Here is a 27,988-nt window from a genome sequence, read left to right as displayed (position 1 = left end):
GTGTTTGAACTTAAGTCTTTGATGTTGAGTGTATTGTTTTAGTGTTTAGTGAGTAGAAGAGCTTTTTAGTTTTACGTGGAACTTTGTGTATTAGTGCCTGTGTCTTTGGTCTTTAGAGTTTAGTGAGTAGAGAAACTATTGTGCGTATTGTCTGTGAGTTTTAGTGAGTGTTAGTGTCTAGTGAGTCGGATATTTTTTAGGTTTACTTAGAGTTTCAGTGGGTGTGTATTAAGTGCATGAACTTAAGCGTTTATTGTGTAGAATTAGTGTTTAGTGAGCAGGGAAACCTTGTAATGTTACTTGAACTTTCGTGTAGTGTGTGCTTAGTCCGTAAACTTCAATCTTTAGTGTTAGTGCTTAGTGATAAGAAGTTTTTAATTTTGCTTGGAGCTTTAGTGTGTAGTTTATGTTTATTGTGTGAACTTCTGTCTTTAGTGTTAATAATTATTGATAAGAAATGTTTAATGTTACTTGGAATTTCAGTGTGTAGCGTATGTGTGTGCAATCTTATACAATTTTACTGTATACATTAAAAAAAAACATATTTTTCTGTTAAATAATTCGGGAGATATTAGCTAAAAATCGAGCGGAAAAAAGACCGCTCCCTGAGGTGAAAATGAAATGCCACAAGCAACGAGGGAAAAAGCACAGATAATAAGAAAGAACAATTTCAAGAAATCATATTTGCAAGGGCAAAGGCCGTTACCTGTTCTTGAGGGTTAAGGGTCTGAACTGGGTTGGAAGCCCAAACGAAGCCCAAAAGGCTGGTGAAGGGGGTTTTTTGTTAGCCAAGAACATTATGCTACTCGAATTCATACCTAGGAACAACTTGGTGAACAAAAAAGTGCAATAATCTTTCCGGAATCTAGCACGTAAGCACCGTGATGGGTTGCCTTGTTTTCTGTATTTTTCTTATCACTCTAAAACTGAGCTAAAAATTTTTGAAATCTTACATCCACCACTGAAAATCATTTATTTGTAAATAATACAAGAGGTTTTGTGGAAACTAAGGCATAAGTTTATCACTAGGTTGGCGTCAATGTTCAATTTTACAAAAACTTTGCTCTTGAAAATCATTTTGCGAGCTTCAGCGTCCGCTGATCGTCACAAAGACAAGGTGCCCATTGGTATATTCTTCAAGGGGTTTGGTTATTATCGAAAGCTGTCCAGAATTTGTGATTTGACTGAAAATCACAATTCAATAGATTCGCAATTCGATAGAAAACACAATTCGATAGTTTCAAATCTATCGAATCTATGGTGACGCTGCCTCCTACACCTTGTGTTTCAAAACATGGAGTATTCATTGGCTTTGAATTCACCCTTCAGGACAAAAAATGTCGATTATGATTGCTCTTCCTTGTGACCTCTGTAATTTTATTGCTCCTTCAGTAATTTCGTAAAACTTGGCTTTAAATACTAAGAGTTTCCTTAAGTCAATTACTCAAATTATTTTTTTTTTAGATTATGGTATGGTGGTTCAACACAAACGTGGCATTCCACAGTGGGACAATCGGGCATGGTGCCAAGTCGAGCAATGTTCATAGTAATACCCATGCCTCTCAGCATGCCTGTGCTTCATTGTGTGATGAAGTGGTTGATCTTTGGCGACTAGCCGCGTTGAATCCCGCGATTTCACCCGAGGAAAGGAAAATGTTTAAGAAACTCTTCCGCGACTGGCATTTGAAGGTTGTCGATAAAGTGGCCAAATCAAGAGGAATGCAAACACCTGTTAATGTTGATCTGTCAGGGTTGCCATCAAATGGAAAAGCTGCTCAAAGTTTCAGGATCGAAATAGAATTATTTGAAGGTTTCAAACCTGCCCTTAGGCCATGTTTCTTCGACTGGGAAGACTATACCATTTCAGGTTTGTGCAATGATTTTGCTAATTCTTTCTTGTTTTGTAATTTAAAAAAAATACACCTTGTAGTCTCTGGTTTAGAAACCATGTCAGCCTTTATAAATGACCTAACACGCCTGATATTAAATTGGTACTGTAGGGCTATGGGGTTTAGGTAAGTGGGTATCCTCCCTTTGGGGTGAACCTTCCCACCAACTAAGTGTTACATCATTCTCAACTTAGTTTAGATATAGAATTGAATATTTTTATTCAATAATTGAAATATTATAGAATTATTATTAAATAATGGAATTAACAATTCTATAATTGAAAATTATATAAAAGCTTATTAATATTTTATTTACGGGATCCCTTGTCTGAGAGGACGCGGGTTCGAATCTCGGTTTTCCCAATTCTTCAGTTTGGGACGGGGGTCAGTGGCGTGACTCTGTAAGCTTAGCCAGAGTCAACCCAGCTCTAAATGGGTACCTGGAGAAATCTGGGGAAGGTAAACAGGAAGGGTGTGCGAAAGCACGGGATGGCTGGCCCCCCCCCCCATTGCACTTCCTGGCTGAAGGGCCAAGAAACGGAGATCAGCACCGCCGGTATGGACTGTAAAGTCTAATGGCCGTATCCTTTACCTTTTTTTTTATTAATATTTAGAATATAGAATTGATATAGATATAATTTTCAAACCAACAAAAGAAAAACCTTAAAAAATCAAGTTTCAAAGTATGAATAGACCTAAGTTTGGTTTAAAGGGTAAAACTTTTTGATGTCCTTGGTGCTTTGAATATGCTTGAAAATAATTGCGCACATAGTAAAATGTTTGGAAACTGGAAGCACATCTAAATGTGTATATAACAATACTATAAAAGACTTATTCGGAAGAGTAACTGGTAACGCAATAAATATTTCAAGATTATTGGTACTTTATTTTACAAAACCTGAATTGGTTCTATATGGCTTTGAAATGTTGACAAATAAGTTATTAAGTAATAATTCATATTAGAATGATTCAGAGTAAAATTGAAGGTCACACTCTACTAGCAATGATTTTCAACAGATCTTTAATAATAATAATAATATGTGAAAAAGACATGCTATTGTGGAATAAAAAGAGTAAAGCAAATGCTACTTCAAGTGTACGAGTATACTACAAAAGAAAGTAAAGAAATATTTGATTAGTTGCGTTAGTTTTAACTAAAATATATAATTAGTACTTTTCAGTCAAATATGTTTTCGCAATTTTAGTGATAAGTCCGCATTACACTTTTTTAATTTAAAAAGAAATCTGCTGTACAATTTTTTCCATAACAGTCTCTCATATTCCTTATTGCTCACTTAACCCTTAAACTGAAAATTCATGAGGAAACAAATTCTTGCCCTTTCACAAATTTATTCTTGCTTTTGTGATCACTCGGTTTTATATCTTTCTGGATTGTATCCTGTTGAAAAAAGAAAAGATTTAAAGGCTCTCAAGTCATCTTATTTTCGTTTCCTCCGTTTTTTGTTGTATCTCCCTGGTACAAGAACAGTGATATGGTAACAAATTTCGTGGCTCCAGATTTATTAAATAAACTTAGAGTGCTACACCAGAAACTATCCGGCTCGATACATTTTACTATTAACCCTTTTCATGGTCTTCTAAAATGTTTTCTACAGTAATTTAATGTGTTATCAGAAGTTTTTTTTTCTGTGTGTTTGTTTTATACTTCGCTGTTTCAAGTGGGTCACAAATAAATTATTATTATTATTAATATGTTTACTCATACCTTAATATCCAGGGGACAATTACAACTTCTAATTTAGCAGCTTTCTTTTGAGGCCTGTTACTAATTCTTTTTATGCCAGTTTATAAAATGATTAATAATTTTTTTATCTGCTGAAAGCCTGCTTTTTTGCAAGTTCCGCCAAGTACATACAGAAGTAAAACAAGTTTTACCGGTTTTCCATATCTTAATATCAGACACGGTACTTGTGTGATAAACGCCCTACCGCTCAAGTTGTTCATTCATTGACGCATTATAGAACTGGTTTTCTTCGTTAGTTTCTTTCAGCTTAGCGTGAGACAAGACAAAGAGAAGTGACAGAATAGATAGGAAAATGTATTATTTGGGCATATATTTGCACATTGGGGGGGGGGGGGGGGGTAGAGTATTTGGACAGTATGAAGTTAGAAAACAATTTTTATTACATAATATGCAGAATAATTTTACTTAGCTGTTTAGGCATGCATACGGGCTATATTTGATAAGGGCTACATGCAAACGGGCTATACGAGGCATGAAAATCCCTCATTTTTTTTTAAGTACTCCGGTGAAATATTGGCTTCAGCCACTTATTGCATAACATCACGGGATTAGCTAGGTGTCATATACACTTAATAATTATATAAAGTAAGGTAAATGGTAGATATTTAGTGGTTCCACTTTATAAGAAAAAACTGTAAAACTCCCGAAAATATTTAAAACACTCCAAAATATGTACTTTTATCATTCCTAAATGCTCTTTACTTCCTCTCCCCCCCGCTAATGAACAAACATATTTCCCAAATTATATATACTCAATGAATTTTCAATAACATGAATTTTCTTGATATTAATTTAATGACAAACGGTAAAAAATTGGCGGAAAAGGAGTTTGAAAACATGAAGTTTATATAGTTCAAGCTATATATTTGTCCATTAATGGATGGGGGTTACATTTTAATGGTACACGTTTAGGGACGGTAAAAGGAAGTATTTTAGAATGTTGAAAAATTTATACCATTATAGTTTATTTATACAAAGTATATACAAATCTGTATTTATACAATGTATATACAAAATTAATACTTTTTGGAAAATTTATACTAAAAACAGAAAAAAAGATAGAACTGTAGAGTTAAAAGTAGGCCTCGTCTGAGTAAAATATAACGAAAATAAAGGTAGATGTATTAGATTCCATATTTTATGCTTTTTTCAAATGACATAGTCACTTTTCTGACAATCCCCCTCCCGGGTGGTCCCATATGTAGCCCTACGATATTTATCATACTAAAAAAAAAATGATCAATTAAATACTTACTTTATATATTCAGCATGTTTTATTAATCAGATGATCATATTTCCTTGTGTTGTTATCCGCGTTTTAAAATTATTTAAGTGTTATTTTTTCAAATTTTGCAATCAATCACTGAGGCAGAGCCGGATATCTTCGAGTCCAGACAGGAGCTACCCTGTCTGGAAGTATCATGGGACTACATGAAGTATAAAGACAAGAAAGGGACAACTAAAAAATATGTTATTAGGGCTATAAATGGGCCCATAAGGGGGAGGGGCGTAGTTTTCTATGGAGAAGCGTGTGGGGGGAGGAACCGCCCCTTTCAGTCCTTGGTTTGCCCCCTAGCTGAAACTTAGTGTCTTTAAAAATCTTGTTATGGTACTAGTAAACTTGTAAATCTTGTACTGTACTTGTAAATCTTGTATGGTACTTGTAAAGGTACAGTACCTTTATGGTACTGTATGGCTCTTTTCAGGTTTCACTGTCATTTTCACTTGATTTGGGAAAATTGTTTCCAACTTTTCCCCCTCCCCCACCAGGATTTTGACGAAATTACGCCACTGGGGAGAGGGGGATTGTCAGGGTAACGACTGTTATGTTGAAAAAGAGCGTAAACTATGGAATCGAATCCTACCATTTCTATTTAGCTAACACGTATACTTTAGAAGCCTCTTAACTCTACTGTGTTATCATTAATAAAAACAGATTTTCCGTTTCTGTATTTCCGTTTTGCCAAATACTTTCTCCGGCTCGTGCTATAGACTTTTCAGAGATACTTTTTAATTTTAGTTTTAATGGTCACGCATCTTAAAGAAAATCTTATTTTATATTTATGTGCTTTTCTGATGACGGCTCTTTTAAAGCAGAGCCAAAATATTCGTTTAAAAAAATTTACATTGTCCTAGAATGTCGTTTAACCTTTTGTTGTTTATGTTATCTCTGTAGTGCAGAATAAAAAACAATATTAAAATCCCTAAAGTAATACTAGCAAAAGAACCAAAAATAGAAAGGAATTAGAACGATACCTGTGTATGAGTTTCATGTTATTAAGTTTCTTCAATGTGAATTTTCCCCTTTTTTTTAGCTGTTTGTGTAGGTTTTTTGTGTTATTATTATTATTAAAAACTTCATTTACAGCTTCTGTTTTTTTCTTCCTTAATTCGGCGGGCTTTCAATCAATTCAATATTTCAACATGTAAAATTCCTCATCATCATAAAATATCACACTTTGTAGAGTTTTGTTTTGTTATAGCATCGTTACCGACTTTTCGAATATTTCCAGGCGTAACATATAACCATGAAAGTCGTCGTTTCTACAGTCCCATCGCCTGCTTTCGGAATAGTGAATCTCACAATATTTGTATTAACGCCTCTTCAGCTGTATTAAAAAATAAAATGCCGCATCAACTCCCGCATCAACGACCAGAAGAAGAGGAAGAATGGCCACCAGAGCAGGCTAATGATGGTAATAGAAGTAGCGTGAGTAGTGAAGGATTTTGTGAAAACAATGGTGATGCAGCAGCTCCAACTGCGCTAAGTGATCAACCTCCACAACTTAGTGACTTCGAAGATAGTTCCAACAGCACAGATAAGGATAAATCCTCTTCTGATACTGACAGTGAGCTGCAGGAAATGGAAAGGAACTCTTCTTTGTCGACTTGTCGATCCCCTGAGATAGTTATAGGCTCGCCTGAGGTTGAAGAGATAGGAATATTCAGCAGTGTCAAACCATTAACGGATCCATTTGAAATAAAATTTGCTCGTGTTGAAGCACTTTTGGCTCACGGATGGCAAAAATATATGGTAGATTTAGTTGTTGAGCTTTCGACGGACCTCTTGGCTAATCCACCGGATTTGATGGTCCAAATTCCTCCGTATATAATGAAGGGCAGAAAAAAGAAGGTATTTTTTTTTTAGCTTTTCTTTGTTTTAGTAAAGGCTATTATGGAATAGTAGATAGATCACCTATATAACCTGGTCAGGGCATCTACATATACCAAATAGATAGGCAGCATAGAATATAGATTCATTTGAGTCTGAGGAAATAAACCAATTTACTCGTGTTAGACAGTTAATGGATTCATTTGAAATAAAATACGATCGTTTGGAAGCTCTTTCGGGTCACGGGTGACAAAAGTGTGTGCTTGATTAGTTGTTGAACCTTCAACGGATCTTTTGGATAATCTCACCGGATCTGATGGTACAAATTCCACCGTATTTAATGAAAGATGGAAAAAACAAAATATTTATTTTTGGACATTTTCTATGTTTTATTGAAGGCTATTATATAGAATGGTAGATAGGCCACTTAAATACCATATGGATCTAGATTCATTTGAAGTTGAGTAGTTAGGAATATTTATTTGTGTTCAACAGTTAATGAACCATCTGAAATAAAATTTACTCGGTGGAAGCTCTTCTGCTTCATGTATGGTAAAAATATTGGTCGATTTTGCTGTCGAGCTTTTAACGGTGCTCTTGGCTAAGCCACCCGATTTGATGGTTCAAATTTTATGGTTTATAATGAAGGGTAGAAAAAAGAAGGTATTTATTTTCCGTGTTTTCTTTGTTTTAGTGAAGGCTATTATATGGAATGACAGACACGCAGTCTTTGCAGGTCTGTCAAGCCATCTGCATGCCATAGTATAGATAAGCAGTGTACGAAATAGATTCATGTTGGGTTGAGGAGATAGTAATATTTATCCGTGTTTGACAGTTAGTGGATTCATTTGGCATAACATGGGTTCGTATTGCAGCTCTCTTGGTTCACGGATGACGAAGATATATAGTTGATTTATTTGTTGAGCCTCCGACGGGCACCTTGGCTAGTCCACCGGATTTGAACGTTCAGCCGTATATAACGAAGGGTACAAAAAATATGGCATTTATTTTTTGAGCTTTTCTGTCTTTTGTTGAAAGCTATTGTATGTAATGGTAGATAGGCTATCCATATAACCCAGTTAGATCATTTAAGTACCACGATAAAGTACCAATGGTAAGCCAATGCATATAACGAAGGGTCTGAAGAATAGGGTAAATGTTTTCTAGTTTCTCTGTTTTTTATTAATGACTATATCTATGTAAGATAGGCTATCCATATAACCCAGTTAGGTCACAGAAGTACCACGGTAAAGTGCCATTGGAAAACCAATGCATATAATGAAGGGTCTGAAAGATAGGGTATATGTTTTTCTAGTTGCTCTGTTTTTTTATTAAAGGCTATTGTATCTGATGTAGGATAGGCTGTCCATATAACCCACTTAGGTCACAGAAGTACAACGGTAGAGTACCATTGGAAAACCAATGCATATAATGAAGGGTCTGAAAAATAGGGTATATGTTTTTCTAGTTTCTCTGTTTTTTATTGAAGGCTATTGTATATGATGTAAGATAGGCTATCCATATAACCCAGTTAGGTCACGGAAGTACCACGGTAAAGTACCATTGGAAAACCAATGCATATAATGAAGGGTCTGAAAAATAGGGTATGTGTTTTTCTAGCTTCTCTTTTTTTCTTTGAAGGTTATTGTATATAATGTAAGCTAGGCTATCTATATAAGTTCCACGGTAAAGTAAACCAGTGCATATAATGAAGGGTCTGAAAAATCGGGTATGTGTTTTACTGACTTTTCTGTCTTTCATTGAAGGTTATTGCATATAATGTAGATAGGCTATGTATATATTCTAGTTTGACCATACATTTACATGGATATAGTTGAACCACTTCATATTATGAAGAATAGAAAAAAGAGGGTATATGTTTCTTTTTAGCTTTACTAAGTGCTATTTTAGACTATTGTATAAAATGGTAAATTATGCGTAGATTTTGTGGCTTTTGTGCAAAAGACAGATTTCATCCATCCTAGTGTAACAAAGGCTTCAGACCAGTTTTTTTAGTCTCAATGCAGAAAAAGTTATACAAAGATTTAACTTTTGGGTGAAGATTTAAGTTGGAATTCCCATATTGACTATTTGACTAAAAGAAAAGTTCCAACCTAAAGAGATTTGATGTGCCGCCTGTGGTTTTAAAGTTTTAAAGTTGATGCCTGCTGAGGTTAAAGTATATATCCTGTAGTTATGTTAGAACTTTTCTTGAGTGTTTGTGTCCTGCTTCATATCCAGGCTGGAAAAAAAAAAAAACAATCACACAGACCAGAGACGATACTAAAAATAGGTGCAAAGGTTTTACCTATACCTAACTACTCAACTTACAATAGTAATCTGAAACAAATCAACTTGAATTCAATTGATATGATTGATCATGTGATATGATCGTATGATATCATATGATCGTAGACATGAGCTGACATTTTGATTTGGATTAAATTGTTTGAACTACTCAATATCTTACGGTTTATTATTGCACCTTGAAAACACCCCTGCTAAGGAAGAAACACCAAACTCCAACAGATCAAAAAGAATTGTCCACAATTAATAATTTACCCAGTTTCTAGTAACAATAGATACCGTAAATCATTTGTCTTTTGTTTTAGTCTGCATTTTAATGATGACTCTTTAGGAGGTATTTGATGTTTAATGGATTTGCCTATGATTATTATACGATTGATTTGACTGTTTATATTACGTACACAACGCGCTAGCGTTTTCTACTTCGGTTAATGAAGCAGATTATCTTATTAAACTGATTTATTACTATATGGACACCTTTCAGGCTTCGGAGAGTAGTCAGTCAAGGGGACCATCAACCTTGTTCCGTAATAGAAGAGTCTCAACGGAAGGATTTAGAATTACAGAAAAGTAGTATCTTAATTAGATATAAAAAATACTGCTAGTACCTCACTGTAGCACCAAGCCACCTTGGGCCAACACAGCTGCGAGCGCCCCTCCTCTTTCCTAATCTATTCAAAGCCTTCCTCTTTCCTAATCTATTCAAAGCCTTCCTCTTTACACGCTACCAAGAAGTTCCAATTCCTTCACGATCTCTTCCCGTCACGTTCGGGGACGACCTGCTGTTCAATTCCCCCTAGATGGATGACCGAATGGCGAGTTTTGGTAATCTTTCATCCTTCATCTGGAAATCTGTCCTAATCATCTCAAATTTTTTCTCATTATAGCCCTGAAGAGTGAGATGAAGCCACATTTTTCATACAGCTGGCTGTTTTGAAGTACAGTCAGTTCAACAGGTACCCTAAACTATCCTAAATAATTCCTCTGGAAATTATTTGATAAATCGTCCGCCGTCTTCCGAAGAGCCACGCTTGAGAACCGTACTTGACCACAATCATCAGTAAGATGGCTTCCTGAAAAAGCTGATCACCCAGCAACTACGCCAAATTATATCAAATCATTAACTATTACTACTGACAACTCACCGCTGCATCAAACTGCCTAAGGGCAATAACTGCATGTGCTCTCTTAATTTTATTCTTAACTCTTCTCACCCAAATTGAGGATATCCTGATTTTCATTTTTGCTGGTATGGCAGAAAGTCCAAATTTTGGGAGCATGTTATCTGTAAGTATGTGTCCTGACCAGAAAAATGTCTCTCATTCTTATGCTTGGATCATGACTTTGATGAGTATTTTCCACACAACCTCCTATTTCATATCTTTAAAGAATTTCCCCTCCCACAAACAAACAGAATGTATATATTCTAAACTTAACGAAGCACCCACATTACGACCTGCCATGTAGAACGTAGATGAGGATTAAGCCTGCTATGGGCTTGACTGACTTAGTTCTTTTGCCCGGTTTTGATAAGTATCCTATGAGAACGACAAGCTATTCACCCACTTATTTTGCTGATGATTATCTTTATTGGGCGAGCTAATTAGCCTCTAAAGACTGAAACCAGTGCTTATCCACAGAATCATTGATGCAAAGAAAAGTTTTTCTACATGATTAAAGAAATGTATCCCTCCAGAAGCATCGAAATAAATCCAATTTTTATCCTGGTTCTACGGTTGGTGTTTCACTGTCCCCGAAAATGTTTGGACCTAAAGGGATGCATTTCAGATAACATTGGTCGGCTATGAATCACTGTATAAGTATGTATCAACAATAGCGAAAAGTTTCTTCAGAAATTATACAGATTAAAGCGCTCGAAAAGGGAAGATTCCTTTGCATCACAGCAATAGTTTCAGTTGCCAATTGGCATTCCATCAGCTAATTCCCGTCGTAAAATCTGCTAAACATTTTTCATAGCGTGTGCGTGAAGGCGGAGTCATGAAGAGATTCTAGACTGATATGTGTCAAAAATCTTTAATGGAGTATAGGACTTTTCGCTACTGTTTATATGTACTTATACTGTAGCTATGAATACTCATAGTAAAGCATCGAAATAAATTCAATTTTGTATCCTGGTGGCATGGTCGGTGTCTCACTGGCTCCGAAAATTCTAGAGTCGGGGGAAATCTTTTTATAAACTAATTTTTGGGTTTAGACCCGTTGGTTCCCTTATACAGTTGCAACACTTGACTGCTGGAAGCTACTTAGGAGGATTTAAATACTTTCTAGTGGTAGGATTATCCCCGACACTGTCAAGAAGAGGTGTCTAAACAAGTTGACCATGTTTAATATGCCAGCCTCTGTCTAAGCAGAAGAAGACAAGTAGTTTATAAAAGGAGGACGTTGTTTGCCAGAATAAGATCAACCTGGGGCTAGTCTCAATTTCTTAACAAATGGAGGGAAGGGGAATTGCCACTAAAACTGGGATGCCCTGTGGGAGATAATTGCTTGTGACAAGTGACCATCGAGGGAGTGTTTCTTGTGCCCACTAGGTGCCACACTGAGTGTTGCTTGAAACTGATTTAAGTAGATGGAATAAGTACTCTACCTAGATTTGGTAGCCGGTCAGTTTAGGTTTAATTTTCTTTTACAGTTCTAGAGTTATCCGTAAAATAGATATAAAAATTCCTTATGTGGTTCGAAAAAGAAAAATCACCTTTGTTGCTGCATTTCGAATTTCTCTGGGAACAAATAGGTGAAGAAAAAAAGAAGAAAATTATGCCTATTTAAAGGCATTTTGTAAATAAAAATGTGTACATCTTTTAAACTACTTGGTTGAACACATTTTCATTTACACACTCCACAAACCACGGCAGTTCAGTTCTTTGGTTTCAGAATTCTTCTATAGAAAATCATCTGATGCCTCTGTACAGTTTTGTCTGTGATCTCTTTTGCATTTTCAGCTAGAAACTTCTGACGGAGGAACCCCCCTCCTTCCCTCAGAAAACCTGTAGCTTTGAATGCGTGGATCTGTTTATACTTTTTCAACATCTATGGAATGAAAAGTAAATAAGCCATAGGAACCATTTTCACCTATCTTTTTATCGATAGGGGTGGGCTGGGTCGGATAATTTTCAAAGTATAGAGATACTTTCCTTATGCTGCTTTTTAATGTGTTTGAACCTTGATCGATTTTAGTCATCGGTTTTGAAAGAGTGCGGTATTTTGATTTGCTCGTACAGGAGACTTTGTTGATCTTTTGTCAACAATTTCAAATGTCAACAATGACAAACTGACAAAAGTTTGTCAACAAGTTTTGTCAACAGTTTTTGAAATTCAATTTCACTCTTAGTAGTGACCTTTTTTTTTCTTTATTTCAGTTTTTATCGTAAAAATAGCATAGTTTAGTGTGATTACCACCAATTTGTTTTTAGTAAAAAAAATTTCTAAGGAAGACCAATAATTTGAAGCGCTAACCCAGATCATCCATGAAAACCTTTCATTTTCTTATAATCCATTTAATATTTAAATAGTAACATTTATTGTTTTATAGGCCAATCCTTTGTGTCATCAGATCAGTCTTCTCGCCTCTGCAACCCTTTACAAATGTCATTTCTTAGCATCATTTTTGTCGGATAGGACTGATTCAAGACTTGAGCTTGGATCTGATCATCTCTATCTTGCATTTCACGTTGCTATTTTTGGATTGGAACTTCCTCGACCACCAGCGACAACGAAACCCTTGGAGGTAAGACAAATGACTGCAATATAAGCTTTTTTATGAAAATACAAAAAAATTCAGGATTTAGTTCTTTTAAATCTTTCAAAATGATGCCATTTATAGAAATGTGGCAGTGCTGAAAAAATGCTGAAACGTTTTTTTTTTATTTCGGGCAACCGAAGGACGCACCCCAATTCTTTTCAAGGTGGGAAATCAGCAGTAAACGGGTTTGCTTTAGGGATGGCCCAATTGAAAGACCAAGATGAACAAGTTTTTCATTTGGCTTTACTAAAGAATTTCCCAGCTGGACAGAAGGGGTGGGACCCGAATTTCTCCAATTAAACAGAATAACTTTAGATTTTTCAGAGTTAAATTCCAATCCTAGCTTAGAATATTCACTCTCAAGTATGCTACGTTTCCTTCGATACGCTGTATTGACCTGCTAAGATGAAGGGCGTCATCCACGTAACAGATAAGTGTCACGTTTTTTCTTGCCTCAATGCACGAGGCAGTAGGTTATGTCAATAAACAGAAACGAAGCTGTTCAAATCATTCAGTAGGCTACTTGGATAAGCAAGTCAATTTCGTGTAACACGTATTGGATTAGATGAATTGGAAAACGGTCATTTAAGTGGATTTGTAAATTTTATTCGTAATTTAAGCCGCGAATATAAGTTCACAATGAGCGAATAACGGAGGGATGAACGCCTCTTTTCGTCGTATGAAGGGGTATGGCTCTGTGTACCAATGAGTCAAATACACGCTTAACATTATTTGCTGCTAGAACGAGACTTTCTTGGTCCAGTTGAGCTTCAATTAGAACACTCTAATTCGGAACCCTTATCCAACCCCTACAAGCTATTTCAAGATCGCCCAATGAATTCTAAATAGTGTAGCCATGCGAACAGAAACAATTACAATGGACAAATAAGATGATCTTTAAAGGTATCTGCTAACCAATAAGTTAGTACGCTGGACTGAAAACCCTTTGTTTATGAGGACGGAGGCTCGAGTCCTTGTGTCGTTGGTTATTTGGTCTGAAATGGGGGTCAGTGACGTGATTCCGTAAGCTCAGCCAGAGTCGGCCCAGCTCTAAATGGGTACATGGAAAAATCATGGGTGTGTAAACAGTAGGTGTGTGCGAAAGCACTGGATGGCTGGCCCCCAGCCCCAGATTCCATTTCCTGGCTGGAGGGGTATAAAACGCAGATCAACACCGCCTGTTAGAATTGTAAAGTCTGATGCTATTTTCTTTTTTCACTTTTTTTAAGGAATCGAATTCACTTAATATATGTTATTTGTTTCTGCTTTTCATTTTAGGTCAAGTTGGCCCACCAAGAATCAGAATTGGTAAGACTTCTCGAGAAAGTGCCTCTTGGATACAAGGAAATGCAAACAATAAGGGAGAAAGCAACAATGCAAATGAATGGCACTTATCCAGCAAGAGGAGAAGCCCTGTTGCCCTTGAATATTGCTTTCTTTCTTTTTGAAGCTCTTGCTAATGTTGGTAAGTCATGTTCAACTTAGTTTAGATAAGCTTTTTGTCTAATACAATGCAAAGGCATAAGGTAAAGAATGGGACATTGGACTTTATAGTCCCTACCGGCGGTGCTGATCTCCGTTTCTTGGCTCTTCAGCCAGGAAGTGGAATAGGGGGTGGGGTCCAACCATCCTGTGCTTTCGCACACCCTTCCTGTTTAACTTCCCTAGATTTCTACAGGTACCCATTTAGAGCTGGATCGGCTCTCCCTGAGCTTACAGAGTCACGCCACTGACACCCGTCCCAACCCAAATAATCGGGTACACTAGGATTCGAACTCTCGCCCTCTCGGACAAAAGGATCCTTAATTCAGTGCATCAATCCACTTGGCTAGGAGGCACTAATAAAATGTATTAATATACAGTCGATTTACCGTCTTGCCGATGTTTCAGCTTAGGGCGCATACCCCTTTCCCAAATTCTCATGCCTTATCTATAACTTTCCATAGAATTCCTCTGTTTTTTATGGTTATTTCAAATACCCCCTCCCCTACTCTTCCTAAACGTTGCCTTGTATATGTCTGTTCATTCTAGCCGTTAATAGAAGTCGATAGAAATAGTTCTCAAAGAAGTGAGTTTAACTTTATTAAAGGATGTAATATGGTTTAATGACTTTTATGAATCATGGCCGCCAAGCTTTCATATTGGTGGAGAGACATAGAAGGTCATGGTTTTTATGGCACTTGGTATTAACCAAGTGACATATAGAAATCGCAAATTCTGTCGGTCTGTCTGTCTGTCTGTCTGTCGGTCCCGGTTTTGCTACTTTAGGCACTTCCAGGTACGCTAGGACGATGAAATTTGGCAAGCTTATCAGGGACCGGACCAGATTAAATTTGAAATAGTCGATTTCCCGATTTGACCATCTGGGGGGAGGGAGTGGGGGGCCGGTTAATTCGGAAAAAATAGAAAAAATGGAGTATTTTTAACTTATGAGCGGGTGATGGGATCTTAATGAAATTTGTTTGGAATGACATTGTGTCTCAGAGCTCTTATTTTAAATCCCGACCGGATCTGATGACATTGGGGGGAGTTGGAGGGGGGCCTAAAATTTTGGAAAACACTTAGGGTGGAGGGATCGGGATAAAACTTGATAGGAAAAATAAGTACAAGTCCCAGATACATGATTGACATAATCGGAACGGATCCGCTCTCTTTCGGGTAATTGGGGGGGGGGGGGTAATTCTGAAAAATTAGAAAAAATGAGGTATTTTTAACTTACGAACGGGTGATCGGATCTCAATGAAATTTGATGTTTAGAAGGATATCGTGTCTTAGAGCTCTTATTTTAAATCCCGACCGGATCTGGTGACATTGGGGGGGGGGTTTGGGAGGGGAAAACCTAAAACCTGGAAAACACTTAGAGTAGAGGGATCGGGATGGAACTTGGTGGGAAAAATAAACACAAGTCCTAGATAGATGATTGACATAAACGGAACGGATGCGCTCTCTTTGGGGTAGTTGGGGGGGGGTTATTTCTGAAAAATTAGAAAAAGTGAGGGAATTTTATCTTACGAACGGTTGATGTCAATGAAATTTGATATTTAGAAGGATATCGTGGCTCAGAGCTCTTATTTTAAATCCCGACCGGATCTGGTGACATCGGGGGGGAGTTGGGAGAGGGAAACCTAAAACTTGGAAAACACTTAGAGTGGAGGGATCGGGATGAAACTTGGTAGGAAAAATAATCACGAGTCCTAGATACATGATTGACATAACCGGAACGGATCCGCTCTCTTTGGGGTAGTTGGGGGAGAGGTTAATTCTGAAAAATTAAAAAAATGAGGTATTTTTAACTGACGAACGGTGATCGGATCTCAATGAAATTTGATATTTAGAAGGATATCGTGTCTCAAAGCTCTTATTTTAAATCCTGACCGGCCCTGGTGACATTGGGGGAAGTTTGTGGTGGGGAAACCTAAAATCATGGAAAACGCTTAGATTGGAGGGATCGGGATGAAACTTGGTGGGAAAAATAAGCAGAAGTCTTACATACGTGATTTACATAATTGGAACGGATCCGCTCTATTGGGGGGGGGGGGGTTAATTCTGAAAAATAAGAAAAAATAACGTATTTTTAACTTACGAAGGAGTGATTGGATCTTTATGAAACTTCATATGTAGAAGAACCTCGTAACTCAGATCTCTTATTTTAAATCTCAACCGGATCAAGCGTAATTGGGGGGGGGGGCAGTTGGAGGGACCGGAAATCTTAGAAAATACTTAAAGCGGTGAGATCAGGATGGAACTGGATGGGAAGAATAGAAACCTGTCTAAGATACGTGACTGACATAACCGGAGTGGATCTGCTCTCTTTGGTGGAATTGGGGGGGGGGGGTAATTTTGAAAATTGAGGTATTTGTAACTTACGAAAGGGTGACCAGATCTTAATGAAATTTGATATTTAGAAGGATCTTGTGCTTTAAAGTTTTAATTTTAAATTTCGACCAGATCCTGTGACATTGGGGGGAGTTGGAGGGGGAAACCGGAATTCTTGGAAAACGTGAAAATTGGGGTATTTTTATCTTACGAATAGATGATCGGATCTTAATGAAATTTGATTTTTAGACGGAATTCATGTCTGGTCGGGAAAATCCCGACCAGATCTTTTAACATTGGGGGGAGTTGGAGGGGGAAATCTTGGAAAAACACTTGGAGTGGAGGAATCGGGATAAAACATGGTGGATAGAATAAACAAATGTCCTTGATACGTGATTGACAGAATCGTACTGGTTTCGCTCTCTTTGGGGGAGTTGGGGGGAGGGGTTCAATGCTTTAGCGAGTTTGGTGCTTCTGGACGTGCTAAGACGATGAAAATTGGAAGGCGTGTCAGGGAGCTGCACAATTTGACTTGATAAAGTCGTTTTCCCAGATTCGACCATCTGGGGGGCTAAAGGGAGAGGAAAAATTAGAAAAAATTAGGTATTTATAACTTACGAGTGGGTGATCGGATCTTAATGAATTTTGAAATTTAGAAGGACATCGTGACTCAGAGCTCTTATTTCAAATCCTGACCGGCATTAAGCCTCTTATTTTCCTTTTAAAATCAATCTATTGACTCATAGAATTTTGTTAGAGCTCATACCATATGATCTCTTGGCTCTTAGCTCTTCTGGCCTCGTCACAAGTGCCATATGAGCTCTTAGCTCTTGTTCAAATCTCAATGTGTCTTAACATGCGCTGTATTTGTGTCTGCAAATTTGAAGTGAATTAGAAACTGCACTCTATAGCTCTAGATTGACAAAATATATGTCAAAAGTATAAGGAGTATTTCAAAACATGGGGTTTAACAGAGTCTTCTATAATGTGTTTTCTCCTTCAGGCAAATATCTACCGCCTATCCTACCCTCACTCAAGGTAAATCCAGTCGTTCACCCTCGTCCACTTGAGGTAAATTCTTTCAAAAGAGCTTAATAATATAACTATGCCGCATAATAGTCGGACGGTTACTGAACACGTATCCTCAGAGGAGACAAAACTCATATTTATAGAATAGTATTACTCAATATAAATGAAGGTAAGAGAAGGGCCGGACCCTAGAAATTGAACCGGGTCAAGAAATGTCAAAACAAAACCGACAAATAAAACAGAAATGTCAAAACAATGGGGGAAAACATTAGAAACAATTATAGCAGAATTTTTAAACAGGAAGAGGAACTTTTGCAAATATTTCGATTCCAAGGGTTTTAAATTTATTTATTCCTAAAAAATTGGAATTCTTTTTCCCAGCATGTTTAACCAAAAAAAAAAATGTCCTTTTTCAGGTAACTTGGAAGGATTGAAAGGATTTTATCGGTATTGACTGGTTATAGGAGAATGTTTTGCTTTTCAAAACTGTAATTAATTTGGTTTCATTTTTAGATTATATTACTATTAACTTCGGAATTCGTGAAATGAGAATTCTCAAAATTAATAAATGATTATCTCCTCCCTCCCTCCCTGCCTTTCCTAGGCAAATAGAGATTAAATAAGGGCCCTAGTATTTTGATAAAGCAATGTATATTACTTCACTGGATGTCCTTCTTCAATCAGGTAATTTCAATCATATATGCTAGTGCTGCTGTAAGTACATAGTTTCCAACATAAATAATATTACTTCCCCAGTCGGTTAAAAGCTTTCTTAGAACAAAGATAGACATCTTCAATTTGATTAATTAGAAAAAAAATCCGAAAAAGAAGTTTTTTTAAGAAAAGTAATGGCCACATTAAACTTAAGATGAGTAGAAATATAAACCTACAATAACTCAAACTGAAAACGATTAGACATTACTATTAAGGAATAAATGAAACTCAAAAGCAACAGAAATTAAATAAAGAACCATAGCAAAAAAACATACAACAGGTACTAATATAAATGAAGTAAATAAAACTTAAAACGAGTAAAGTTTAAACTGAATAAGAAGAAGAAAAAGAAGTTTATTCAATACAATACAAAACGGAAATACAATACACTTATTCCCTCTTGAAAGGCTCGAGGGATCAAATCAAGCTTAATATGAACAAAAGTATTTTGCTATTATTGAAGTATAATTGCAACCCAAAACGAACAAAACAAACAATCATAGCAAACAAAGATACAATAGGTGCTAAAATCAATGAAGTAAATAAATCTGAAGAACGAATGAAATTTAAGTTGAAAATTCAAATCGAGCTTGAAACGAACAAAAATCACTACAGACAAGCCTCCTTCTCTCACTGTAAAGGTCTAAAACCTACTGCGTCATTGGCGCTTTACTGAAAACTGCATGTGTCTTGAATAGTCTTGGAAATTACTAAAAAAAATAAAACTGAATGTTTGATTTAATGCTTTGAATGCTTTTTAATTGTAATCTTTCAACAATTAAATGTTTTAATTGTTGAAAGATCATCAGTTCAAGATTTTATTTCACTATAATTTTATTTTTCAATGCTGTAATAGCTAGAAAAGAAAATATTTGTCATATAATTCGTTTTTAGTGAAGCATCAATGATGCAGTAGGCTTAGGCTTTTACAGTTAGGGAAGGGAGGCAGTACCCAACTCTTGTTTGTAGTTAAGCTGTATGTTTCTTGAATAGTATTGGAAAAAACTAATAAAATTAAACTGAATATTTGATATATAATTATATTAATTGCTGAAAGCTCATCAGTTCAAGATTTAATTTTACTGTAATTTGTATGTTTATTTTCAATTTTGTAAAAAGCACAAAAGAAAATATTTGTAATAGAGTTTGTTGAGTCATTGAGGGGGGAGGGGGCAGGGGCTAGCTCCCATGATTTTTTCGGGGGAGGGGTATCGGCTATGAAAGACAAAGAGTCACCTCACATAATTTTTTGTGCAAAATATTGTTAATAAATTTTTTTATTTTTTGGGGAGAGGGGAGGTCGGCCATGGATGGCCAGGGTTGAGTTGTGATACTTTTTGGAATGAAATATCTTTAAGAAGTCTGGGTTTCGGCCATGCAGAGAAGGCAAGGGGCCAGGTTCCCTAAGTTTTGAAATAAAATAGCGTTCATAAGTTTTTTGAGTAGGGTTGGGGTTGGACTTGAACCTTGAACTATTTTTAAAATCCTTGCATAAGAAAATTGTGTGCCCACAGGATATACAAAACTTGCCCCCGGGCTCTGAGGTCTTGTGTTGACCCTGAGGTTTTTTTTTTTTTTTTTTTTTTTTTTTTTTTTTTTTTTTTTTTTTTTTTTTTTTTTTTTTTTTTTTTTTTTACAAAAGAACGAAGATATGACAAATTCCCGATTTAATAACATAAGCTACCACTGTGTTATAGAAAAATGCAGTTTTTCGTAAACAAATTTATTTAAAGTTTTTTTTTTAATTACAAAAGGCATTTAACCCCATCAATTTCCTTTAAAATGGGCCAATATCCAGTACCAAGCTATCTGAGGAGAAAAAATAATGCCGTATTCAGAATATCGTGGTTTCAACCACTTTTCTTGATTTTCAAGCCAATGTTTTTCCCTTGTTGTTCAAGCCAAGGGACGGTAAGCATCCTATATAGGGGTTTTGGACAAGGCGGTTCTAATGCTGTACTTTTTGTGTTGATCTTTCTCTATTTTTATGAGTTATGGGCTATTATATTCCTTATTATGAGACGTGATCGTCTCCTACTAGGTATCTAGGTACCGCTGCAACCCGGAAAATGGCACTAGAGCTCCCAATTTCCAATCGAACGAGCCCCATCTGGAGTCTACACGACCACCTCTTCCATATGAACTATAGACCTTTACTATAGTCAAAGCTATAGCGTTGCCTCGGAAAAAAAGGAAACTAGAGCTTTCAATTTCTAGTCATTTGAGTCCCCTATACTTCTGAGTTTATACTTCTGAGGGGGGAGGGGTATGTTGGACCCAAGTAGTGTGTCATCTGATGGTTGGACTATTTCAAACTTAATGGCTATCTCAAAATTTTGATTGGATGTATTTTGGGAAAATAGGGTGGTGGGGGATGCCCTCCGATCATGTTTGAAGACTCTTAGACAGGTGACTAGAACTCTCAATTTCCAATCAAATGAGCCATCTCTGAAGTTTTCATGACCACCCCTTACATAAAACCCTGTATGTCCCCGGGCATAACTTACAACAATTGCCCCCAGGCCCTGGATAGTTGTGTCGAACCCGGAGTTTTTGTTATTTGATCTAAAAACTATTTTGAAAAAAATAGCTATATCAAAATTTTGCTCGGATTTGGAGAAAAGGGCTTGGGGGGGGCTAGTTGTTTTCTGATCACTTTTGCCTCTAATAAGGGCACTAAAAATCCAATATACAGTTGAATGAGCCCCCACCAAAGTCTGTACAACTGTCCCTTCCATAGAAACCGTATGTGCCCCTGGGGCATAATTTACAAGGCTTGCCCCCGGGTTCTGGTGTGCTTTGCTATCCCTGGAGTTTTGTTACATGATCTTTGGTCTATTTTGTACGACATGGTATTGAAAATATTCGATCGGATATATTTGGGTAAAATCAGGTTGGGGGGGGGGCTAGGTGCCATCGGATAGCTTTTGACTCCTAAAAAGGAAATTCGAACTTTCAGTTTCTAATCACTTAAGTCACCTCCGAAGTTTATACAACTTCCTCTTTCAGAAAAAACTATATGCCCCCGGAACATAAGTTACAACCCTTCCCCAGATATATGTTGACCCCGAGGTTTTGTTATTTGATCGTTGGACTATTTCAAACAAACTGTCAATCTCAAAATTTTGATCTGATGCATTTGGAGAATAGGAGGTGTGGGGTAGATGCTCTCCGATTATTTTTGACTCATAAAAAGACTACTAGAACTTTCAATTTCCAATTTTCAGTTTTGTTATCTGACTTTTGAACTATTTTTAACAAAATCGCTATGTCCAAATTTTTATCGGATTGGTTTAGGGAAAAAGAGCGTGCGGGGGGTCTAGTTGCCTTCCGATCTCTTTTAACTCTTAAAAAGTGAACTAGAATTTTCAATTTCCAATCAAATGAGCCCCCTCTAAAGTTTATACGAGCACCCTTTCCATAAGAACCATGTATGCCCCCAGGAAATAACGTAAAACGCTTGCCCCGGGTTCATAGGGGGCCGTGTCGACCGCGGAGTTTTTGTTTTCTGATTTTTTATAATTTTTTAATTGAATGGCTGTCTCGAAATTTTATCAGATGCATTGGGAAAAAAGTTTGGGGATAGAGGGTGGGGGCGGGACAGGTTTTACGGAAATAACGTAAAACGCTTGCCCCGGGTTCATAGGGGGCCGTGTCGACCGCAGAGTTTTTGTTTTCTGATTTTTTATAATTTTTTAATTGAATGGCTGTCTCGAAATTTTATCAGATGCATTGGGAAAGAAGTTTGGGGATAGAGGGTGCCCTCCGTTCAATTTCGGCTCTTAAAAAGGGCACTAGAACCGATTTCCTATTTCCAATTGAATGAACCCCCCCCCCGAAGTTTATGCGACCACTCCTTCAATATGAAGTGCCTGTGAGAAAAAATAAATAAATATAATATCGGAGCCTTATGGCCTTTACTATAGGCAACGCTATAGTGTTGCCTGTCTCTGAAAAAAACAAATTAAAAGATAATTAAAGCGTAAATCGTAAGATAATTTAAGGGCCTAAATAAATAGAAAATAACGAGCTGAAACTTTTCTTTTCCTTTTTGTGACGAAATTTTCATTAAAGCGGCCGCTGATCAAGAACTGACTTTACACAGGGCACGTTTGCTAAATGTGCTAGGATCAGTGATTTTTTTTTTTTTTCGGTTCAGTTGTCTTATTTCAAGAATTGTGTAATTTCAGGGACTATCAGTCGATCACCTCATTATGGTCCTATCCGAATAGCTACTGACGAAGGTCTTGGATTCTCTGCAGCACTTGCTGCATTAAGCATGAAGGCTAATGTCTCTGAAGCGGATCACCCGCTACTCTGTGAAGGGACGCGTCGTCAAAGGTAAGACCGTCTCCATATAAAGTGGCTTTGTTTGAGTTTAGCATATTTCAAAGGCTATTGGATCCAAAGCGGATGCGTCACGCTATTGCGTGAACGGATGCGTCATCAAAAATAAGACCATCTTCAAAAAAAAGCGCCTTTGTCTGATTTCATTACAGTTCAGATCGGATTAGTTATTATAAGATTTGATATTTTTTTATTGAAGTTTTTGATTTTGAAGCCTAATTTTTACTTCAAAACCTAGTTTTATATTTAAAAAAATTATTTTTCAGTTTAATTACCAAGTTTACTGATCATATTCACCATTAGTCTGAAAATTTTTTTTAACGTATTTCAAAATTTATTGAGTTGACAAAGCGACCTTAAAATTAAGTGCAGTGGGAATTACAAGAGAAAAAGAAAATACAACTTGTTCAGGCTCCGCTTTTGTTCTGAACCGAGAGATTTTTTTTTTTTTTTTTTTTTTTTTTTTTTTTTTTTTTTTTTTTTTTTTTTTTTTTTTTTTTTTTTTTTTTTTTTTTTTTTTTTTTTTTTTTTTGACGATATCAATAAGAAAATATCGATTTTTTTGGGGGGGGGGGATATTCAAACGTCTTGATTGTCGTTCATGGAGACCTTTTTAAAGAGCATTCTTCTTTTGTCTTCTTTCTTCTTCTTCTTTTTTCTCTTCCATATTAGTTAGATTCAATTTTCAAAGTATCTTTATTCTAAAAGGTAAAATTAAAGTAATTTTAATGTACCAAGTTTCTAATTTAAAAAAAGTGATAGATAAATAGAACTGAATCTCATTGATAGCAAACTTTTGGTTTATATTAAAACTCCAGGGGGGGAAGGAGGGCAAAAAAACAATATGGCAAAACTGTAGCAAAGAACATAAATCTAGGGCAACCCCATCCTCCCTCTTCTTCCTTCCTCCTTCCCTCCTCCGTCCACTTCTTGGCTGAAGGGCCTTGAAACGGAGATCTGCAGCACCAGTAAGGACGGTGAAGCCCTTGTCCTTGAAGGACTCATGAAATCCTTTTTTCTTACCTTTATCTAGTAAGACAACTATAAAAAAGAAAAAATGAAAAATGTTCAAAAAAATTCCTTTGGATTTGTTTACGCTTACTACGTGGAATAAAAACAAAAAATCAGCAAAATCAGAAGAAAAACATGCGCTTTATGCTCCATTCAAATGACCTTGGAGGGTGTGGTTATTGGGGAAAATTTTATTTTTTTTGTACCCTTGCAAGAGTAATTAAAAATTTTGAAATGTTTCATTTTACAAAGATCATTTTATCAAGACAGTATGCATGATTTGAGCCTTATAGAAGACATCTGACTAAGTCTGTGTTTAACATTTCTAGAGGTAATAATGTCAAAGTGTACAACTAACTGAATCACTACGAGAATACTCTCTAAGAAAAAGAATTAATGTTACAGTAATGGTGGAACGATATAAAGACGTTATATTTTAGATTTGAAAAGCCAATGGCAGTGAAAATGAGATTTGATTATTTTAATGGGTTGAATGAAAACTTACACAATCACATATGTCTTTAAAAATTACATAAAATTCGAATTCATATTTTTGTAAGAAAAAAAAAACCATATCACCGTATACACATAAACGTCATACATAAAATCGCTAGACTTTATTTATTTTCTGGTTGATTTAGCGATTTTCATCAAGAATCTAGTGATTTATGGATGAATGTTTGATAATGATTTACTTTGGCCTTTTTTGGTGTTTCTTCTTTCCCTGTTTTTTTTTTTTTTTTTTTTTTTTTCGTGTTTAAGATCACCCTATTTGCATAGCTAAAGCTCGTTTCTGACTGGAGCAAATTCGAACTCGCCGGGTGAGTTTTACGACGCTCAGCGAAGTTAAATGTTTGTATATGGGTGAATGCTAGGTTTTGTTTCGATCCATTTGTTTTTTCTTTGTTGTTATTTTTCCTGTATTTAAGGTCGCTTTGTGAAAAACAGTTTCATTTAAATGTCCAAGGTTTTAACTAAATTTTTACAGATGAAGCTAGTTTCTGACTGAAAGAGAATTACCTTGGCCAGGTGGTTTTATTCCGCCCAATGAAAGAAAAACAATGTTGGCTTTGGATGAATGTTTAGATAGGTATTATTTCAGACTTGAATCGAAGAATTAGTTTACCCGGTCAGCAAAGTATAGGCTATTTGAAGTAAAACAAAGAAAAAGAAATCCAGTTTATATAACTGTAAAATATACTAATAGAAATTGGTGAAAATGTTGTTTTTTTTATCAAAAGGCTTATTGATAACAAAACCATGTAAACATTTTAATTACAACAGATAATAAACTGCAAAACATGTAAATTAGTATATTTTTTTTTCATGGATGTTCAAACATGTCTTCCTTTATCGAGACTCTCAAGGAAGACTTATCGAATGTTTGTTTGGGCATTCCACACCAGCCAGGATTCACGTTGCAAGACTTCACACTCTAGCCGCTATTTGTAATTCGGAATCTCTGCAATCTAGGATGCAAACTCCGTGCACGCTAGACTTGGCTGTTCGTGATTGATGAAACGTACTGCTTTATCAAAAACTTAGCGTTAAAACCTGGCAAAATCTGGTAAACAGTGTGGACGTCAAAAGGCAGATTTTTTATGTTGAAAAATGTTAACAATTAGCGTTTTAGCATTCAGCACTTACATAGCTTATCGTAATGAAGGTTCAAATATTCAATTTTAGCGCAATTTTGTAATTTTATGCAACTTTAACTTTTAAAATGTCGTTTGTACACAGTAAAGGTAATATACTGTAGCGAGAAGTCCTATACTCTACATTGAATGTTTTTGATACAGAGCTAAATCCACACAAGCTTCATGATCTTGCCTTCGCGCACGCACAACGACAAATATTTCCTATGGAAAACCAAGAAGCAACTAAAAGTATGGCTTTGACGGTTTGTGAGACTTCCCAACTTGCGCTCTATGAATCGTTTATTATGTTTGGGTAAAAATGCTTTTATATTATGCCCTAAAAAAAAAAAGTTGTATCTCTAATCGTGAGATTGCGGGTAGTATACCCAGAAAATATAAAATCAGCATTGCATAGTGCAAAATTTCACTGCATAATGAGAAATTGGCTGGTAGAGATTCCACGTAAAATTTGAGATAAAGAAAGAAAATGAAGGAAAAATGTCTGTTGGAAATCCGCACATCAAATCATATCAATTTCTTTCTCGTTTTTTCTTCCTTCCTACTTCCCTACAAAGGAGGATGTCATCGCTGAATATCGTTATTCTTGCTACGTGTTTTAATTTTATTCTTTTAACAGGGGAGATTTGGCAATCCTGCTTATTTGTCACTACCGAGATGATCCGGAGAAGCTCGCCCGCATAATGGATGTTGTTTTGGACTCGAGTGTTCACAAGCTTTTTCCGACTTCTCTTCCATCTTGTTTCTACAGCAATGGTCCTATCAACGGTCGTCTAACAACAACATCTCAAAGATCCAACCAGAGATCGAGGAATCGGAATCCCCCTACGGCGGAATTGTCAGCGCTAAATTTGAATAACACTGGAGATGGCCCTCTTCCAGTTGTCAGTGTTGTAGATGGTGTTTCAGAGCCGGGATGTAGTACATGGAGAGGTGGACCTGGTTCTGACTCAGGTAAGAATTTGTTTGTGTATATGGCAAGTTGGCTGCAGGCTTGGCAAGTTGAGAAGTGCCCATCTGGTCATAATGCTTACAAATATGCCATCCCAGCTAATGGGGTCAGCCAACTCGAAAGGTCCTGGAAGGATGTATTTGTTTCTCCTAGGTCATTTTGGAAAAGCTGGTACCTGTCTTGGCAGTTTTTTCATTACATTTAAATTGCTCAGCTAATTTATTGGATCTATATAAGGAAGAAACTGGGGTATTACTAACCAACAGTTCTCTATTTAGAGATCTGGAGCTAATTGTGGAATAGCAGTGAAAATCACTCATTCAGAATTCTAATATTTTTTCTTCTTTTTTTTCATCTTGTAACATCTTATACTTTTTCTCATCTTATTTTTCTCCATTAAAACAACAAGATTCTTCTTATTAGTTGATTCTTCTGTTTCTTTTTAGTAGCTGTATAATGAAAATGAAGAACAAAGACCGCGTGGAAGTGTGCGTGGATTCCCTGACAGGGATTTTTGTCCTTCCCTGTCTGGCTTCCCTGTTGGACATATACTTAAGGGAAACAAACAATACGAAAATGATTTTTTTTTTCTTTGAGTTTCAGTAAAGTACCTGATATCAAAAGGTAGCTGCTCTTTAAAAATACGGACCTGACGAATCGATAGCCTATATTTTTTCCATTTTGTCTCTTTTTACTTATATTGTTATTGAAGCTCTCGGCTAATTGGCGAAAAAGAAAACCTAATTCTACTTCACGAAGCAATCAAACTATTGTTGAAATCAGAATCAGACAAGGAACTTTATCTATATAATTGAAGGTCCCAAAGTAAGGCCTTTAAATACAACATAAGTTACCACAAATAATGAGAGGTGTTGCATCCTAGGCCGTATCCAGGGGGGTGAGGGGGTTTGAACCCCCTCTCCCCGAAATATTGGTCCTACTCGCGAAAACGTAGCAAAAATGAATACAAACGAATTTTTGATGCGTTTTTGAAGTTTTTCTTTGAAATCCCCCCCCCATCGAAAAACAAATTCCGGATACGACCCTGGTTGCCTCCCATCGGTTGTTCCGAAAGTCTAGTTTGTTTTTACTTTACCAAATAAAAATAAATTTTGTATAGTGTTCGTCCTTTTCATGAAAAAGTTGAATGCTGCTCAAACTTCCAAAAAATCTCTTTTTGACGGCAGAGTAACTACCAACATAGTTTTATAATCTATAGCCTTCCACCCCCGCCCCCAAATATTTTGGCTAGTAACGCCCCATAGCACCAGAGCAAGAAAACCTTCTGTCTTGTGAATCATACAGACATTTATACGCTTAAAAAAAAAAAAAAAAAAAAAAAATGGAAGAAAAGAGAAAAGATTTAGGACAAGTTTTCGAGAAAGGACGCTTTCATACCTTAAAAGTATTCTGGCTAGTGACGCCCCAGAATATTAGAGCAGGAAAAGACTAATGTGTGTTACTAATTGTTCAAACGTTCATACGCTTTTAGAAAAGAGGTTATGAAATTTGTATTAGGAATGTGCAAATAATGTGTTAGTATCTAATATGGATGGACATAATTTTGTCATTTTGATGGCGTGGGGGAGGGGGGTCCACGCCCTGGGTGCTTTGGGGTATGGGACGCC

At 36.4% G+C, this 27,988-nt stretch overlaps 1 protein-coding gene across 2 annotated transcripts in view; it reads left to right on the top strand.

Annotated features, from left to right (window-relative positions):
* Window positions 1-27,988, top strand: part of LOC136038488 (zinc finger SWIM domain-containing protein 8 homolog) — a gene marked incomplete at its 3' end in the record, with an annotated part of 96,799 nt that overhangs the window by 34,291 nt on the left and 34,520 nt on the right. For both annotated transcript variants that reach the window (XM_065721570.1, XM_065721569.1), the window contains 6 exon segments: window positions 1,465-1,867; window positions 6,168-6,787; window positions 12,627-12,821; window positions 14,115-14,301; window positions 22,586-22,736; window positions 26,028-26,362. In XM_065721570.1, coding sequence (XP_065577642.1) covers window positions 1,465-1,867; window positions 6,168-6,787; window positions 12,627-12,821; window positions 14,115-14,301; window positions 22,586-22,736; window positions 26,028-26,362 — 1,891 coding nt within the window.

This window comes from Artemia franciscana, chromosome 18 (genome assembly GCF_032884065.1).
Source record: "Artemia franciscana chromosome 18, ASM3288406v1, whole genome shotgun sequence".
Taxonomy (NCBI): Eukaryota; Metazoa; Arthropoda; class Branchiopoda; order Anostraca; family Artemiidae; genus Artemia; species Artemia franciscana.
This window is presented reverse-complemented; position numbering and strand designations above follow the sequence as displayed.